The 15,892-nt window shown below is 50.6% G+C and overlaps 6 protein-coding genes across 6 annotated transcripts; 2 read left to right on the top strand and 4 right to left on the bottom strand.

Moving 5' to 3' along the window:
• Window positions 1-383: 383 nt before the first annotated feature.
• On the bottom strand, window positions 384-1,676 carry N7477_001777 (uncharacterized protein; the record flags this gene model as incomplete). Its single annotated transcript, XM_056963440.1, has 4 exons — window positions 384-973; window positions 1,052-1,318; window positions 1,375-1,488; window positions 1,559-1,676. 4 exons carry the CDS (start codon window positions 1,674-1,676, stop codon window positions 384-386), a joined length of 1,089 nt encoding a protein of 362 aa, XP_056826359.1.
• Window positions 1,677-2,598: 922 nt separating this feature from the next.
• Window positions 2,599-3,450, bottom strand: N7477_001776 (uncharacterized protein; the record flags this gene model as incomplete). Its single annotated transcript, XM_056963439.1, has 1 exon — window positions 2,599-3,450. The coding sequence occupies one exon, from the start codon at window positions 3,448-3,450 to the stop codon at window positions 2,599-2,601; it is 852 nt and encodes a 283-aa protein (XP_056826358.1).
• A 3,101-nt stretch (window positions 3,451-6,551) lies between these two features.
• On the bottom strand, window positions 6,552-7,915 carry N7477_001775 (uncharacterized protein; the record flags this gene model as incomplete). The annotated part of the gene is made up of 4 exons (XM_056963438.1): window positions 6,552-7,478; window positions 7,525-7,668; window positions 7,719-7,820; window positions 7,877-7,915. The coding sequence occupies 4 exons, from the start codon at window positions 7,913-7,915 to the stop codon at window positions 6,552-6,554; spliced, it is 1,212 nt and encodes a 403-aa protein (XP_056826357.1).
• A 415-nt stretch (window positions 7,916-8,330) lies between these two features.
• Window positions 8,331-9,203, bottom strand: N7477_001774 (uncharacterized protein; the record flags this gene model as incomplete). Its single annotated transcript, XM_056963437.1, has 1 exon — window positions 8,331-9,203. The coding sequence occupies one exon, from the start codon at window positions 9,201-9,203 to the stop codon at window positions 8,331-8,333; it is 873 nt and encodes a 290-aa protein (XP_056826356.1).
• Window positions 9,204-11,125: 1,922 nt separating this feature from the next.
• On the top strand, window positions 11,126-12,844 carry N7477_001773 (acyl--CoA ligase; the record flags this gene model as incomplete). The annotated part of the gene is made up of 2 exons (XM_056963436.1): window positions 11,126-11,867; window positions 11,925-12,844. The coding sequence occupies 2 exons, from the start codon at window positions 11,126-11,128 to the stop codon at window positions 12,842-12,844; spliced, it is 1,662 nt and encodes a 553-aa protein (XP_056826355.1).
• Window positions 12,845-13,903: 1,059 nt separating this feature from the next.
• N7477_001772 (uncharacterized protein) lies at window positions 13,904-15,383 on the top strand (the record flags this gene model as incomplete). Its single annotated transcript, XM_056963435.1, has 3 exons — window positions 13,904-14,089; window positions 14,164-14,701; window positions 14,773-15,383. 3 exons carry the CDS (start codon window positions 13,904-13,906, stop codon window positions 15,381-15,383), a joined length of 1,335 nt encoding a protein of 444 aa, XP_056826354.1.
• Between the last annotated feature and the right edge of the window lie 509 nt (window positions 15,384-15,892).

Below are 15,892 nucleotides of genomic sequence, written 5' to 3'. Positions count from 1 at the left end.
GTTAAATAGGTGGGTTGTTGCCGCTGATTCTCAAATAATTTCTGATTCTTCTGGGTGAGTGTGGCTACTTCTACTTTCAAGTAATTGTTCTTGATATCATTCAGACGTGGAGAATTGAAGGTCTTCTGCTTCGATATCTCTGATCAAAAGAAAGGTGATATAAGCATTCATTGTTTAGAAAGATGGGGGCATGTTTAAGCGCACCCTTCAGGAGATATCAAACAGAAACAACGCCTCTCATGATGTGAGCAACGCATCCACTCATTACTATACCAGCATTGCACCTATGCTCGGGTATAAAGGCACATAGCTAATCACCGTCCAGCTTCAGAATAAGAATAAGTTGATTCGAAAGGATAAGTTGTACTCAGCGGAGAGCCCTGTTACAGTGCATGCTTTTGATCAGGCGGATACCCATGTCGGGCCTCTCCATATACATTGATCTCGGGCTGCCACGTCTCAGGCAACGGCGCCTCACTGATTCCATGCTGGAAGCCAGTCTTGGCTTGTGAGTGGTCATACCCATACCCAACCTCACGCGCATGTCCATCGTTATCAACAAAACCGAAGCCCAGCCCATGCCCATACGCCGCTGCTCCAGCCGCCTGGTCATGATCCGAGTACGCGGGCTGACCTGCCCAGCCCCAACCACCTTGGTTATGCGGTGAGCCGCTGGCGGGATTGTTCCATCGCTCATAAAGATGGCTCTGGTATCGGTTTCGGCGGACGCGCTTGCGACGGTACCGGATGAAAAAGAAGCAGCATGTGGCTAGGACGATGAGGATGATGATGAAGCCTAGAACTGGAAGGGCGATCACCAAGCCCAGATTAACACCACCTGAGGAGGCGGTGGCTGTGGAGAGGGACATGGAGGAAGGCAGGAGGACTTCGGTGAAGATTCGAGAAGGGGAGATGTCGAATGGGGAGCCGATTGTTGCGCTGTAGTGGCAGTTGTAGCGGATGGATTCGAGGACTTGGGGTCAGGTTAGTGGATGCTTTTCCTTTCGGGGGTTTCTTGCGGGCTTCGTTTGGGATGGAGGGTTTCACATACAATTTGCGAGGTATACCTGCCCGCCAGTTGTACCGGGATTCACGGCTTCGGAGGTCAGGTTATAGCAGAATTCGCAGGTGTTGATGATGTTATCGGCAAAGGCGGTACTCTTGCACCAGTCTTGGAAATTGTCTGCGGTAGGATCTAACAGGTTGATTTCCACGGCGGGCTCGATCCCCGCGCATGCGACTGGGCATTGCGAGGTCTGATTTGTGACCACTGCGGGATACCCGAAGACACACGTTGTGAAAGCGAAGCGGAGGTTATCTGCAGCGGGCTGATTAGCGACACTACTACCGATGCGTTATAGGCTGTTGACCTACAGAGACCCCAGTTGACATCGGATTCACCCGATAGGCGATCGACATAGGTGCTTTCCAACTCGCACTTGATGCAGTCTTCGAAATCGCGACCTTTGGTCTGGTCGTATTGCGAGTCTAGACAGACGATCTCGGAGGCGGTGGTGTTTGATGATGACCCCCCCCAGTTTAATGCACTGTTCTGAACAGGGAGAGCCCGATGTAGTTCTTAGGCCCTGGACACCGAGGGGGCTACTTAACAGGGCCGTAAGGGCAATCGCTAGCATTTTCGCGGGCTGCGGACCTCGGTGCGACAGCCCAAGCATGTTGAACAAGAGCAATATCGGGTCCTTGAGTAATTGCCAGACAAGGAAGAACGTATAGGTCTAGCGCCGGGAGGGGCGATCAAGGTAACATGGAAATATTGTTTCAGGGAAAAGCAGCGACGGTCAGGAGGGAAAGCTTCTGTTTTCACTGTCCGGTCCTGTTTCGAAGCGACCGGGTGGGATGATCGAGTGGAAGAATCCGTCTTCCAAGAAGAAAGAAAATGAGGCACCAAGAGGTGCAACCTGCAGTGTGCAAACTAGCGCTGCAGCATGGGAAGGAACTCGAATCAAGCACACCCCTCTCCAGGGTACCAGCTCGGCGCTAAGAGCTCAACGAGTACAGGTCAAAGGTTGGCCGAGAACGCAGGATAGGCCCGCCATTCCAGGCCAAGTGGATCTCTAGGGCCGTGACGAGAGTGAGGAAGGCACCGGGGTGATTGGTGATAGGCGGCTGTGACTGTGACACGGTCTGCATAGTTTGCTGCACGGACCGGCAGGAGTTCGTGCCTCCACCGGAACTGCGAATCACATTGATATGGAAGAGGCTTAGTTCCAGACGGATCCCCGACTGCTGGATTAGAAGTAGAAGTCATGACAGGAGCTTGAAGCCATACACGTAGACGTTGATGGGGGCGGAACATCCGAATCAGTAGTGGAGAAGTGCTCCGCTTAGCCAAGACCACTCTAAGAACGGATAGGAATAATTGATTTGAAATAAAATTCGTGGTGTTTAGGAAAGATCTGCAAAAAAGCCGCCAAATTTCCGGGGGGGAGGTAAGAGTATAGTAAATGGATCCGGTAGAATTATGAGTTCCAACACCTGGGGCGTAACCAACTACAGGCCCCTTGAGCAACAAACAAGACCACCCAAATTGACAACTTCTAGAGCACAAAGGAAACAAAAGGTAGGATATCGAAGACTTCATCCATAGAGATCATCGTAGGATGGCACCATCTCATGGCGAACCGCAAACGCAGGCTCGGGCTCCCGGGCCCGCGAGCGGGGAGTAGGTCGCTTTTCCAGTGGTGCTGGATGCATGTTATTGAACGCATATCGCGGCGTGCCTGGCGGAAGTGAGGGTGCCGAAACAGAAGAGGCAGCCGTCAAGCTCGTATGTCTCGAACTGGTCGTTCCAGCGACCGAGAGCGTGGGTTCGGTTGTCGAGCTTTGCATGCTGACTCGACGCATACGTGAAGTTACTGACAATGGAGGGGATCTTGAAGAGTGACCCATGTATGAGTCGAGTTGAGGCGATGGGCGTGCGATCTCTGTGCAACGTAGCGAGCCTCCTGGGTCGTCGAATGTGTCTCTTTCTTCGTCATCTTCGTCGCATGACTCCTCATTCGAGCTAGCTGGTGTTTGTTGTAGTTCTTCTCGCGGATCATCAATGCCCAAGCCTCGTACGTGTGGACTGCAGCTTCGCTGTGGGCGATGTCGGATGTTTTCGTCGAAGTAACCCTTTGGAATTGGCAGACCGGCGACCGTGTCGCGCATGTCGATGCTGTGAGGACCAAGTTCGTTTGGATGGCTGTCGCTTTGTGTCGGTCCATTATTCATCGGCACATAGCTCCGCGACTCATCTGGAAAATTATGAGGGTATGCACCCGTTGGAGGAGTGACCGCGAACCCGGATTGATCTTTTTGAGTCCATGAGCCCTCATTGGGATAACTGATGGCCGGGTCGCCCCAGCGAGAATGCATTGTGGACGAAAGCCTTCGCTTCCTTTTGAACCGTTTCACGAGGCTCGACATTGCCTTGAGCGGGTTGACCATTTAAATGAGCGTAGAGTGGATACGCTTCTGGATTTAAAGAGCAACGGTCTCAGCGGGAGGACGGTCCACTCCCGAATGCGGTGCGCATCTCAAGACCGATCAATCTTTCCCCCCAGGGAAACGTGGAGTCAAGCTGGAGAAAATGACAGATCTGCTTCTGAGCCAAGTTGGAAGGGCAGCGCAGGCAACTTCACCCGCATGGGCTGGACTTATATCAAAGAGAGAGGAGTCCGTGAAAAAACCGCTAGTCACCGCATGTCTGTTAGGTTCTGACCCGGTAGGAAGATCTTCTGAAGAGATACTTGACGAGTTGGTGTTGGGAAATGAGCGAATGCCCAGTCTCCGATGAGGAAAGTGGAAGTTGGGAACCCGATACTATGGTTCAAACCCTCTGGCGGTGGCACCTGGGGCGCCACTTGGGACGACGATGTCGAATCCGGCGCAACAGCAGCGCTTCAGGAGAAGTGATGGACGAACTGAAAATGAGACAAGTGGCCGGGCGAAGGAGACTAGCGGGTCGTAGTCGCGTTGGAGTGAGATAGCTCCGAGGACTGCATGTGTTGGTGCGGCAGCGCAGTTGCAGGATAAGAGGGGTAAGAGAGTGAGTGGATGAATTCGCGACACCCTGGCTCGAGGGTCATTTGCAACCATTTGCGGCGCAGGGCGTGCAGTTGACTCTCGATGGCGAGTCAGACATGGGTTGCACACAGTATCGCATGCACGTCGTCCGCCGTCGTCTTGGCATGGCGCTTGTCGTGGGATCGGCACCTGCGCACGACGCTTAGACGACCATAATGCAGAAGATTCGAGTGCCTCTAGCGACATCATCTGTTCACCATTCACTCTCAATGGCTAGGGATGTACCGGCACGAGGAGGAGCTGGCGACAGGGAAGAGGATCGCTGACCGCCGGCCGCGATCTACTAGGGCGAGAGGCTCTAGCAAAAGAATGGCCCACCTCCAACAGGGATCAAAAGAGGGGGTGGAGTCCCTAGGATGTTGAGCAAAGGTCACCCTGTTTCACCATAATGCTTCCGATCCCTGCACTCGAGTGGATTATTGTCAAGTTCCGTGGAGATCATGGTAGCCTAAAGTCGAAGCCAAGTGCAAGCAAAGTGCAAGCGAAAGGAGAAAAGCAATCGGTGGTTCAGAATGCAACTAGGCTGATCTTCCCGTGGAACTCGTGGCACCGGAGCTTAGCTTAGGCGCCGATAGACGGATAGAACGGTTACGAGAAAAGGAAGGAAAGTCTGGAAGATCGGCAGTGGCACAGGCCAACAGGCGTCTGTTTTGGGTCTCGATCTCGACTCCAATGGCATTGCGCCATTTGTGATTTATAATTTGTGATTTTACGATTGAGAAGTAATTGGAATTGTACTTTCGTTCCTTTCACTGCCGCACTTGCTATGAACTTGTCCACCTTGGAAATTTAATTCATTTTGGAAAAAGAAAATGCCCGCCACCACTCATTAGTTCACAGGCCAAGCTCCCTAGTGCACGGATGAACCATTCCCAAATTCAAGATTAAAGCCCAGACTCCTCGCACTTCATGACGGTCATTAATTGGAAGCTGTCTTGACAGCAAATCAAAAGAGTAAAACAATGCGTATATGCACAACGGATCAAAAATTGGTAATCAGCCGTGAGAGCACTGGCTTAGCTCGTTTTGGGCCGCGCGCGGCCTGCGGCGCAGAAAGCCTTGGCTCAGAGTAGCTTCTTTCCCGACCGTCTCCCGATCTAGACGAGCGCTCAGCCGAGGCCGTTGGGTAGAAAGGTAGAGGCAAAGTGGACTGTCGTCTTGCATGAGAGGGCACGTTTTGGGGCGGTGCGGGCTGATAGATAGATGAACGTGCATCGTTATAGTGCACTTCGCTTAAGCGGGACGGCTGGCCCCTGGGGTTGGCGTACCCGTATGAGGATAAGAGATCGGCGCTGTTTGTTGACGTTGGTCGAATTGGCTGGTATTTGGAAGGATCATACGTGGGTAGTGGGGGCTGGTCCATGGAGGCTCGCGGGGCATAGTGATAGTGACTGTAGTCCGGGGCGAAAGTAGATAGCGGCCGGGGATGTGCAGAGCGGGGCCCGTTTGGCGCTTCGTAGTAGTTGGCCCTGTAGACCGGTGGCACTGGCGGTTGCTCGGCTTGCTGTGCTTGCTTTCGCTTCGCTCTCTCCTTCCGAGAGAAAAGATACAGAAGTCCACCCGTCACTAGGTGGAGTCGTTAGCGTTGCATTATCACTTCCGTTCCTGGGCGATGGCGAACCTACTTGCAAGGGCATCGGATGCTCACTGACACCTCGCCAATAGTACGTCTGGAATCCACAGCTCTTGGATGGTAGATCGTGTGATGGGGTCGGGAAATTCGTCGAACCCCGGTTGGAAAGCAAGCTAAAGGATGGAGAGCACTGGGGAGCACTGGGAGATGGACGATGCAGGGTCAAATCAATCCATGCCAGGTCCAGGCTTGCTTCCTAAACCCCCCCCAAAAACCGGCACCTGGGGAATTTTTCAGGAGTCGATTCCTCAGGCGTGAGATTGAAAAGGGCCATGACGAGCCCTGATATATGTCCTAGAGAGAAGCTTCCCCGGCACAAGGACCCTGTTTCAGGTGGGATTACTTGAGGCGCTTTCAGCAAAAAAGAAGTAAAGATAGTAATTGACAGACTATAGATAGAAAGGCCCATAATTAGCCCTCAATTAGTCTCAATCCAGTGCCAGCACATCACGCTAGTCACGGCCAGGCCTCGTCCGAATGCGCCCGCTTCATGCCACAGCTGTGTGTATCTCAATCTTGCATAGCATCGGCAAATCATAGCGAACCAACACTTTTAGAGCTTTCTGAATGGCTAAAGTTACGCGCCCCGAGAAATCATCGAATCAAAATCCCGGCCGAAACCAACGCTAACAAAGTGCAATCTACATGTTCAGGTGGGGTCGGCTACCACCAACGGGGATCTGCACGCCTCCTGTCACTGAATTGGTAGAATTCGATTTTCATTGTTTGCCTTTTCAAAAAGGCAAGATGGGGCGGGAAAGAAGTTGACCAGTCCAAATATGAGAGCCCCGTCTCGTCAAATCTAAACCATCATTGAAAATCAAAACTTCTACTCTGCATAGGCGCGGTAGACCGCCAGTCCCTTGTCCGTGCAGAAATCCAACGCAACGCCCTGGCCCACAAAATACACAAACCCCTCCTTCAATGCAATCGTCTGGTCTCCAGGGATTTGCATGGCCCCACACCCCTTAACAACAATCATCAAACTCAGGCCCAGAATGGCCTTGTGCGTCTCCTTCTCTCCTGCGCCCAGACAAGTGCAGAGCACTGCAAATTCGCTGATCGAGGCCGCGTAAACATCTGTCTTGCAATTCATGCCCTTGTCGCTCTTTCTACGAGGTAGTAGAGCGCTTTCAGCATTGTGCGAGTTGAAAGTTAGCGTCTGGCCGAAGAGCTCGACGTTGTCACGCTCGGCGGCGGGACAAAAGCCCGTGGTGATGACATGGTCGCTTCGGGCCATGCATTCCAAAATGTCGCCTTGTAGATAAGCGTGGATACTATCGGGTGGAACGAAGATGGAGTCGCCGGGACCGAGGGCCATGTAGTTCATTAGAAGAGCGGCAACGAGGTTTGCATTTTCATGCTCGCCGAATTGCTTGCTAAGTCGGTCGAGGAGAACTGGAACGTAAAAATCGTGACCAAACTGGGATTCTGGGATATTCCGTAGCTCTTTGACTGTTGCGGCCACTGTGTTCTGGTCAGCACTCAATAGCGATTTGCAGACTTGCCGCAGGGTCTCGTTGTCGAATTTCGTTTGTGGCGCGACGTATCTTTCCAGCGGCTTGAGGTTGAACAAAGCCTCGATCTCACTAAGTGGCTTCCAGCCTGCGAATAACTCGAAATTGGATAGCGCGATGGCAATTTCCGGACTGTGCTTCGTATCGCCGTACCTCTTCGGGTCTTGCATCTGCAATTCGGCTGAGAGTTTCAAGTCTGGATGGATTTGAAGTGGAAGAGCTTTGGAGACAGACAATATCTGGAATTATTAATTCGAGGCACTTTCGAGTCTGTTGCTGTCATACCTTTGGTAGGTAAGGTATCTCCGAGCCCCAGCGATCGTAAACCGCTCTGCCCACCAGCTGGGGGTACTTCTTCAAATATTCGCCTAGATGCTCGCCAGTGGATAGGAGATAAGATGGATTTGAGGGATACGTTCCCATCCACATCTGGATCAACATGTCAGATTCTGGGGTTTCCGAGTTTCAAAAGCTCATACCTCTGAGTAAGTCTTAGACTCATCAATCCCCTCATTGCCCGGTGTTTTTGACCACAGTTGGGCAGCTACTGAACTCTTTCCCTTCTTCCCCCAACTTTCGTACTGCAGACTGAACTGTTAGACCATAATGCGATGGCCAGGGAGTGATATCAACGTACCTTGACACCGCAGCGAAGTTGAACCACTGCATCAGCCATGTTTATTCTAGTATTCCTCACAACAAAATGCAGAATACTAGTCACAAGTGATTCAATAGTTGTCGATTGATGTGCAGTGGTTTTTCTGGTAGTTTAAAGATCTTGGAGCGAGGCATTTAAGAATATGATTTGATCCAGAGACATTACCATGCCATCATAGTGACCGAGTTGCCCTCTGGAGCCGGACCAAGGTGAAAGTGCAGTAGGAGCCATCCACTACATGTAGATCACCTGCGACATCAAGAACAAAAAAAGGGGTTCATTTTTTTGAAAATGTGGATTCGGCTATCATTCTGAAATTCCTCATGCCCTGAAAATAATTACAACGCCTTGAATGCCGTCAAACGCCGCGCCATGACAAATGAAAGAAGAACGCCATCCGTGAGAACATTCGAACATACAAAAATTAAGATCATTAATAGAGGTCATCAGGATCAGGAACCATCGCCAGAGTCATAGGTTTCAAAGATGAGGACCTCCGATCCGCCGCAACAAATGGAGAAGTCCTCCGCCTAGGCGGCAACCCAAAGCTGCTGAGCCGAGAGCCTGCAATATCAGAGCTATCGCCCAAGCTGGATCTCAGACTCTGTCTATCATCCTCTTGACGCGAGCTGGCCCTCGATGGAGCTTGCATCCGTGAATGATGGTTGCGATCATAATCACTGTCATCCAGAGACTCGGAAAAGGAGTCACGCCGAGCCCGTGAGCTGCGACAAGATCTTGCGGATTGGCTTCGAAGGATAGGACCAAGGTTATCCTCCAAGTATCGCCCACTAGCGGGAATATACCGATACCGTGGGGTGCTTTGGCTTGAAATCTCCGAGACTTCAGTGGCATAATCGTTTTGAATCGGCTTGTATTCAAATTCAGGCCTCGTTCGATCTGACTGGCTGTCTCGTTCCATCCTGGGTTCCTCTCTCAGGTGTTTTGGGCGAGATGCCAGCCGGACTGAAAGCCGACCGGCTCGAATTCCGCCCAGACCACTGATAGATAGAGAGTTACAACGGGAGATAGTTGAGGTCGTCAACGTGCTTTCTTCTGTATTGTCGCCAGTCTCCGCGATCTCCTCTTCGTTCACTTGATGAAGCTTTTTCTCCGAAGGCGAGCAGTCTGGAACAAAACCAGGCCCGTAAGATGGCCTCCGAGGATTTCGATGAGGATTGTCGTACTGATTCCATGAGCCGTCTGTGGGAACGGAGATCGCCACGTCACCCCACCGGGAGTGCAGAGGCTTAGGAGACTCTGGTCTGCGGAAGATGGAAAGAGGCCTGTTGGCGATACCAGCCATTTTACCTATGACTCTAGCAAAAGATCGCCGATGATATGAAAGCCTTAATAGCAGCGAAAGATACCGTTCACGCTTGAATGGAAAGGCGGGGACAAGGAAGAGAGGAACCCTGGAGATAAAGTGCACTATGCTGAGGCTGACGTAGACGCACGAGATCAAGAGGAACCAGACTCTTTGGCTTTCACTACCGGGGATCTCCCGCGGGTTGCATGCAGGGCACGAGTCAATCCGCACGATGAGGCCGGCCTCGGATTGGACGAGGCCCAGATGGTGACTGACAAGGATCTTGGGTCGCCGTGGAGGGGTCACCACCAATGACCGTTCCAGATTGATAGAACCCAGAATCAAACAAGAAATAATGAGAGTAGGCGGAGAAATACAAGAAAGATCAATCAACAAATGTAATCAATACAAACCCGCAATGCAATGTTGTCCGAGACTCGAGATGATGAGTCTCTGAAACATCTGAAACTCGAGCGGGAGGCGCCTGGATATTAAAGCTTGTTCACCATCGCGACCGGCGCAGAATAAGTATCCGACATGCGTGGGAGGGTGGCATCGTGAGGTGCATCGGTGTACACAAGTCAATAGACATGCATTGCCGCCGGGACGGAAACGCAGGATTGCGGAGAAATCGGCGCCTGCCAGGGAATGAAGATCCATAATTAGCTGCCTTTGTGCCCCAAAATAGAAGCAAAATTAGCTGCAATTATTGTTCCCCGATCGGCTGTAACCGTCACTTATGCAGCTAACTGTGTGTTATTTTTAGACCTTTCCTGCATAATCGCCGAATCGGTATACACCCTCGATTATGTCGCTGATATGACCCTCATGGAGGCTGAAATGATTACTTGGCAGATTTAGAAATTTTGTCGCCCACAAGGTACGAATCCTTAATCAGAGTAAGGTCGTGATACTCGGCTGGTGATTTCGTTGTGGGGGAGTGTCAAGCAACAAAGTGTAATGTGATTTAAGACCACCTTAGAAGGGTGCGACCCAGATGGAAATGGGAACGAACAGTGATCCTAGCATGCCAATCCAGGTCTACTCCACGCACCAGGTTATCTTATTCCTGTTGGGGAACGGCACTGAATTTCACGCGCGAGGCATGTTTGACAGTGTATCTACCGCCGCTTCAAGAAATGGTCGCCTGAGTCACGATTTGCTAGTGTCCGCTTATGATACCTGGACGAGCCTTCAATAGGTGGCTGCGAATAGACTCCCATAGCGCCTGCTGCATTTCAGAAGAACCCAAAAAGTTGATCTCATCGGCGCCCCTTACGAATTAATCAGAACTGGGAATTTCTGTTATTTCCGTGGACGCCGGGCTTTGTTCCAAGAAAATTACAACCCGCGCTATCAATCCTTCCACGTAGAACTCGGGAGCAAAAGAATCGGGACTTTTACCTTGATCAATTAAATGCAGGCTGAATTCTGATACAACGTGGATATAATTTGATGTGGAAAAAATGCTTAGACCGGTATTGTCTGACGACCAGCCAGAGCGATCAATGAATTCATTCAGCAATGTTATAACCGTTCACTTATAGCAAATAACTCTCATTAACAGTCGTGTTAATGGCAATAATGTTATAACCGTTGAAGTGAACTCTGAAAAAAATGACTGAATCCAGCAACTGACCATTAATAGTCCATGTTGTAAGTGGAGGCGAAGGAGTTGTGGAGATAGTATGGTGGAACTTAGTCTCCATTTGACAGGTACTGTATTATCATATTGGGAAGGCTCAAAAGGTCCTGCATTCGCTTCTATGAAATTAAACGGGATATCATATTTCCCCTGTCTGCATGACCTCGGTTCGGTGGCCCAGTTGCAAGGTGTGCGGGGCCTTCAGAAGGTTGCCGTCGTGTCAGACTCTTGCCAACCCATTCCAATGACCTAACTATTTCCAAATCTTGTCAAGATGTTTAAATCAGTATTTCCATCACTCGAAATTCCCAGAACCAATATCCTCTCCTACCTCTATCCTACGAATCAAACGGTATCCGACAACCCAATATGGATCGACGCTCAGAACCCCGCAAATTCCCTTTCCCCTCGCCAGATGCTCTCGTGGGTGCGTCGCCTGGGATTTGGCCTGGATAGACTTGGAGTAAAAAAAGGCGAAGTGGTCATGATCATCACGCCGAACCATATATTCGTGCCAGTCGCATATCAAGGCATCGTGGGATCTGGCCGAATCTTCAGCGGGGTTAATCCTACCTATACAGTGCCAGAGATCCAGCACCAGCTCAAGGATACTGGTGCCAAAATTATTTTGGCTCATCCGAGCCTCATCCAGACTGTCCTGGAAGCTGCCCGCGGAGTTCAATTCCCGGAAGATTGCATCTTCCAGTTCTCCGATCGCCCTTCCCGCGCCACACATGGTATTCTTGACTGGAGAGAAATGCTGGGATCCGAAGAGGAGGCAAATATGTGGAAATGGGATGAATTGACAGAGACTGCAGCTTCGACAATTGCCACTATCAATTATTCTTCGGGAACCACTGGCCTTCCAAAAGGCGTGTGTTTGTCACATTACAACCTCATCGCGAATGTGGAACAGTCTATCTATTGTCGCGACCAGGAGACCACTTATTCGGCTGTTCCAGCAGCTCGTCCTGCAGAGAAATGGGTTGGCCTTCTCCCACTATACCATGCGTACGGTAAGATAACTCCAAAAGACGGTTCACCATCCCGATAACACCACTGACGATCTCCAGGCCAACTTTATGTGATCTTGATGGCCGTCAAACTGGAAATTCCTGTCTATATTATGCAGAAGTTTGTCTTCGAGGACTTTCTTGGGGGGATCCAGAAATACCGAATTACCCATCTCCAATTGGTTCCACCCATTTTGATCATGCTTGACAAACGACCAGAGACCCGAAAATATGACTTAAGCAGCCTCAAAAATATCTTGTGTGGAGCAGCACCACTCTCCCGGGAACTTCAGAACACGATTCAAAGGAAGTTGAGGCTGAATGTCGTTCAATCCTGGGGAATGACGGAGCTTACATGTAGTGGACTTTATGTCCCCGGTGGTCGCACCGACGACTCAGGCTCTGTTGGTATGCTTATTCCAAATTGCGAAGGCAAGGTTCTTGACGACGAAGGGAGACTCATCTACACAGGTGAGCCCGGTGAGCTGTATATCCGAGGCCCCAATGTTTGCATGGGTTACTGGAGGAACGAACAAGCTACCCGTGAGTCTCTCGATGCAGAGGGCTGGCTCAAGACCGGAGATGTTGTTACTGTCCGTGGCAATTCTTTTTGGATCGTTGATCGCAAAAAAGAGTTGATTAAAGTGAATGGTCTACAAGTAGCCCCTGCGGAGCTCGAAGCCGTGCTTCTGGAGCATGCTGATATCGCAGACGCCGGGGTGGTTGGCATCACGATGAATGGGGAAGAACTGCCCCGGGCCTACGTGCGGCTGCAGGATAATCAAGTATCTCAAACCTCAGAAGCCCAAATTCAGAATTACATGAAGACTCGCCTGGCGAAACACAAGCAACTCACTGGTGGTGTGATACTTGTGAAAGAAGTTCCACGATTTGCAAGTGGAAAAATCCAGAGGAGAGTTCTCAAGGAATGGGCTAAACGCGACGCTGACTTGTTGGGACAGCAATCATCTAAACTATAGAGCTATAGAGGATTCTCGGTTCATCTTTGCTTCTTAATATGAACTTGTCTAAGGACGAGCGTCAACGGAGTGGTCAACTTGCACAGACTTAACAACTCGTCCGTATTATCAGTGGAGCATCAGTAACGGGCTGCACCTGAACGCGTCCCTCGAACCAAGAAATAAAGGCTGAATTGGAGCTCATGAGGTAAATGTATCCTCTGATAATTCGCGTAGGCTTCAGAAGCCGAGGAGCGAGAATGGTATGCCAGTCCACAGGCTCTCCAGGCAACAGCTTCCTCAAAAGCGCTTGGAGAGATGTACATGAGCTCTTCTGGTCTGGGTCTTAATGAAAGCACCCGACTCTATCAAGCTGGACAAATCTAGTCTAACCACCTCGCTACAGCAAAACCATAGCTTGGCTGTGAGGACTAGATTGGACAGGTATTTGAAGCGTCAAACACAGATACAAAACTGCTTACTGACGAGCAGCTCCAGGGGCGAAGAGCTGTTATCTCCGCCATCCGCGCGACCCCTCTTTGCTGGGGTTCGTTGTCACATTTGCCCCTCCATTGGCGCTTGTTCCAGAGCTGACCATTTCAGAACCGGCAATCAGCGCTCTGAATTCAGCGTTGCTCTGCCATCATACTGATGAGATCACTCATTATGATCTTCTTGAATTCAGAAGCGCCTTGTAAAAAAGCGCTGGGCTGAAACTCTACAGAAACTATGGACGAGCTGTATTCGCTATACTACGGTGGGAACTCCCAATGCGTGGGATGCGGTGAGGTCCTTGTCAGATCTGACCGGTCGGCATGCTTGGCATTTCGCTACTGGCAAAACGGTTGATCCCTTGTATTCATAGGTTGGAAGGCAAGGCGACCTGCCATTGCGTGGATGACGCTTTCCTTTGACCTGCACGCCTGCTGCCGTACTTTGTGCCAGGATGATGTTGATTAACCCATATTCCATGGAGCATGATCGTCGTTGGAATTATAAAGCCCCGCTAAATCTGTCGTGAGAATCATAAACGAGATAGAATTCCATTACACAATATCTCCTTGAACCCCTGAGACCACCATGGGCTCTATCGATGAGAACCCCGTTTTCGGCTTTTCGGCCAGCAAGCTACCTCTACAACTCTTCATCAACAATGAATATGTTGACGCAAAAAAACACCGAGACCATCACAGTCTCCAATCCCAAGGAGACTCGCTAGTTTCCGATAAAGTGCCTGTCGCCGGCGCAGAGGATGTTGATGCGGCCGTAACCGCCGCGGAGGCTGCCTTCCCCGCGTGGAAGGCAATTCAGCATAAGAGCGACACAATATTCTGCTGAAGTTCGCCCATCTTCTCGATAAAAATATCATGGCTCTGGCAGAGCTGAGGAGAATTACGCTCGGTGCGCCTTATGGGACATTTGGCAAGTTGGAAACTGGCATGGCCGCGGAGTCATTCCGCTACAATGCAGGCTGGATTGACAAATTTGCTGGGGAGGCGCACCCTCAAGAAGATGGGTTTATGAAGATCACTCGCCATGAGCCCTTGGGTGTGACTGCAGGAATCGTCCCGTGGAACGCTCCGCTGGGCACGGTTGGTCTCAAGGCCGCTCCGGCGCTGGCAACGGGTAATTGTTTCATCCTGAAACCCTCGAAGACGCCGTTTGCTGCGCTGGCCTTGGGCCTCTTGATAAAAGAGGCCGGCTTCCCGCCTGGTGTTTTTCAGGTCTTGTCAGACGCTGGGCCGACGGGAGCTCCCCTCGCACGACACATGCGTATTCGGAAGGTTAGCTTCACTGGGTCCATTGGCACCGGGAAACTGATCCAGAAGATGGCTGCCGAATCAAACCTCAAGCGAGTCACCCTTGACCTCGGAGAAAGTCTCCAGCTGTTGTGTTTGACGATTGCAACTTGGATAACGCTGTCACCTGGTGCGTCAATGCGATCGCAGCCAACACTGGTCAGGTTTGCTTTGCCGCCTCGCGTGTCTACGTGCAGGAAGGTATAGTGGACAAGTTCACCGAGAAATACAAGGCAGCCTTGGAGGAGCGCGCCAAATCAATCAATGACCCTGAAGAGCCAACGACGCTGATGGGACCCCTGGTGGACGAGGCCCAGTTCCGACGTGTGACGGGTTTTATCGAGCGAGGTGCACAGCATGGAGCCATTCTCACGGGAGGGAAGCGCGTTGGTGAGAAGAAATACTTCATCCAACCTACCGTCTTCACAAATGTCGCGTCCGTTGCCGAGCTGTACAAAGAAGAAATATTTGGTCCGGTGTCTATTCTCAACTCCTTCAAGACAGAAGACGAAGTGCTCCAGGAGGCTAATGCCACAGAGTACAGACTTATGGCTGGTGTCTTCACTCAAGACATCAACAAGGCCATGCGAATGGCTAGCAACTTTGATTCTGGAATGGTCGGCACTAACTGCGTTAGCCTGAGTATGCTGAACATACCCTTTGGTGGCAGCAAGCAGAGTGGTCTTGGTCGTGAATGTGGACGTGCTGCCCTTGAACATTTTACCGAGCCGAAGACTATTATGATGAACTTGACATACTAAGTTGATACTCTTTTTGTCGCTCGTCAGAGGAGATTACCGACTCTTGAATGCACTGATACAATTTGTCCATCGGAAACTATACAGGAATTGATTTGATGCCGGCTTCGGAAATGGTAACCCATTGACGGTGGCCTTGTTTGACTTTGAGACTCATGGTGCGGCCTTCGTAGTCATGTCTACTATTCCCAGTTCTTGAGACATAGATTTCGGATAGTAGGAAAGTAGTACAGAGTAGAATAATTCAGACTTAGGCGTCGCTTCGACTGTTGTCCCATGAATTGTGACATTCGCCGCCCAGTCTTCCAGCTCCAATTCCTGAGCTCCGAACTTGTTCTCCTGAGGTCTTTATTCTCAGTCATTATCCCACTACCCTCTTGCAAAAGTTTTTTATGACGTGTAGAGCTCTATTTACCAATCAGTATTCCTCTGCTACCCTGAAACGGCGAAACACGCCCTGAGTCATATAGATTTATGCAACTCAAATGGATCTTTTCTATTGAGCCAGTACT

The sequence above is a fragment of the Penicillium maclennaniae genome (genome assembly GCF_028827695.1).
Source record: "Penicillium maclennaniae strain IBT 15551 chromosome Unknown utg000002l:1.0-2354659.0:1.0-2356205.0, whole genome shotgun sequence".
Classification (NCBI taxonomy): Eukaryota; Fungi; Ascomycota; class Eurotiomycetes; order Eurotiales; family Aspergillaceae; genus Penicillium; species Penicillium maclennaniae.
The sequence above is the reverse complement of the archived record's forward strand: the minus strand, read 5'-3'. Positions and strand labels throughout refer to the sequence as shown.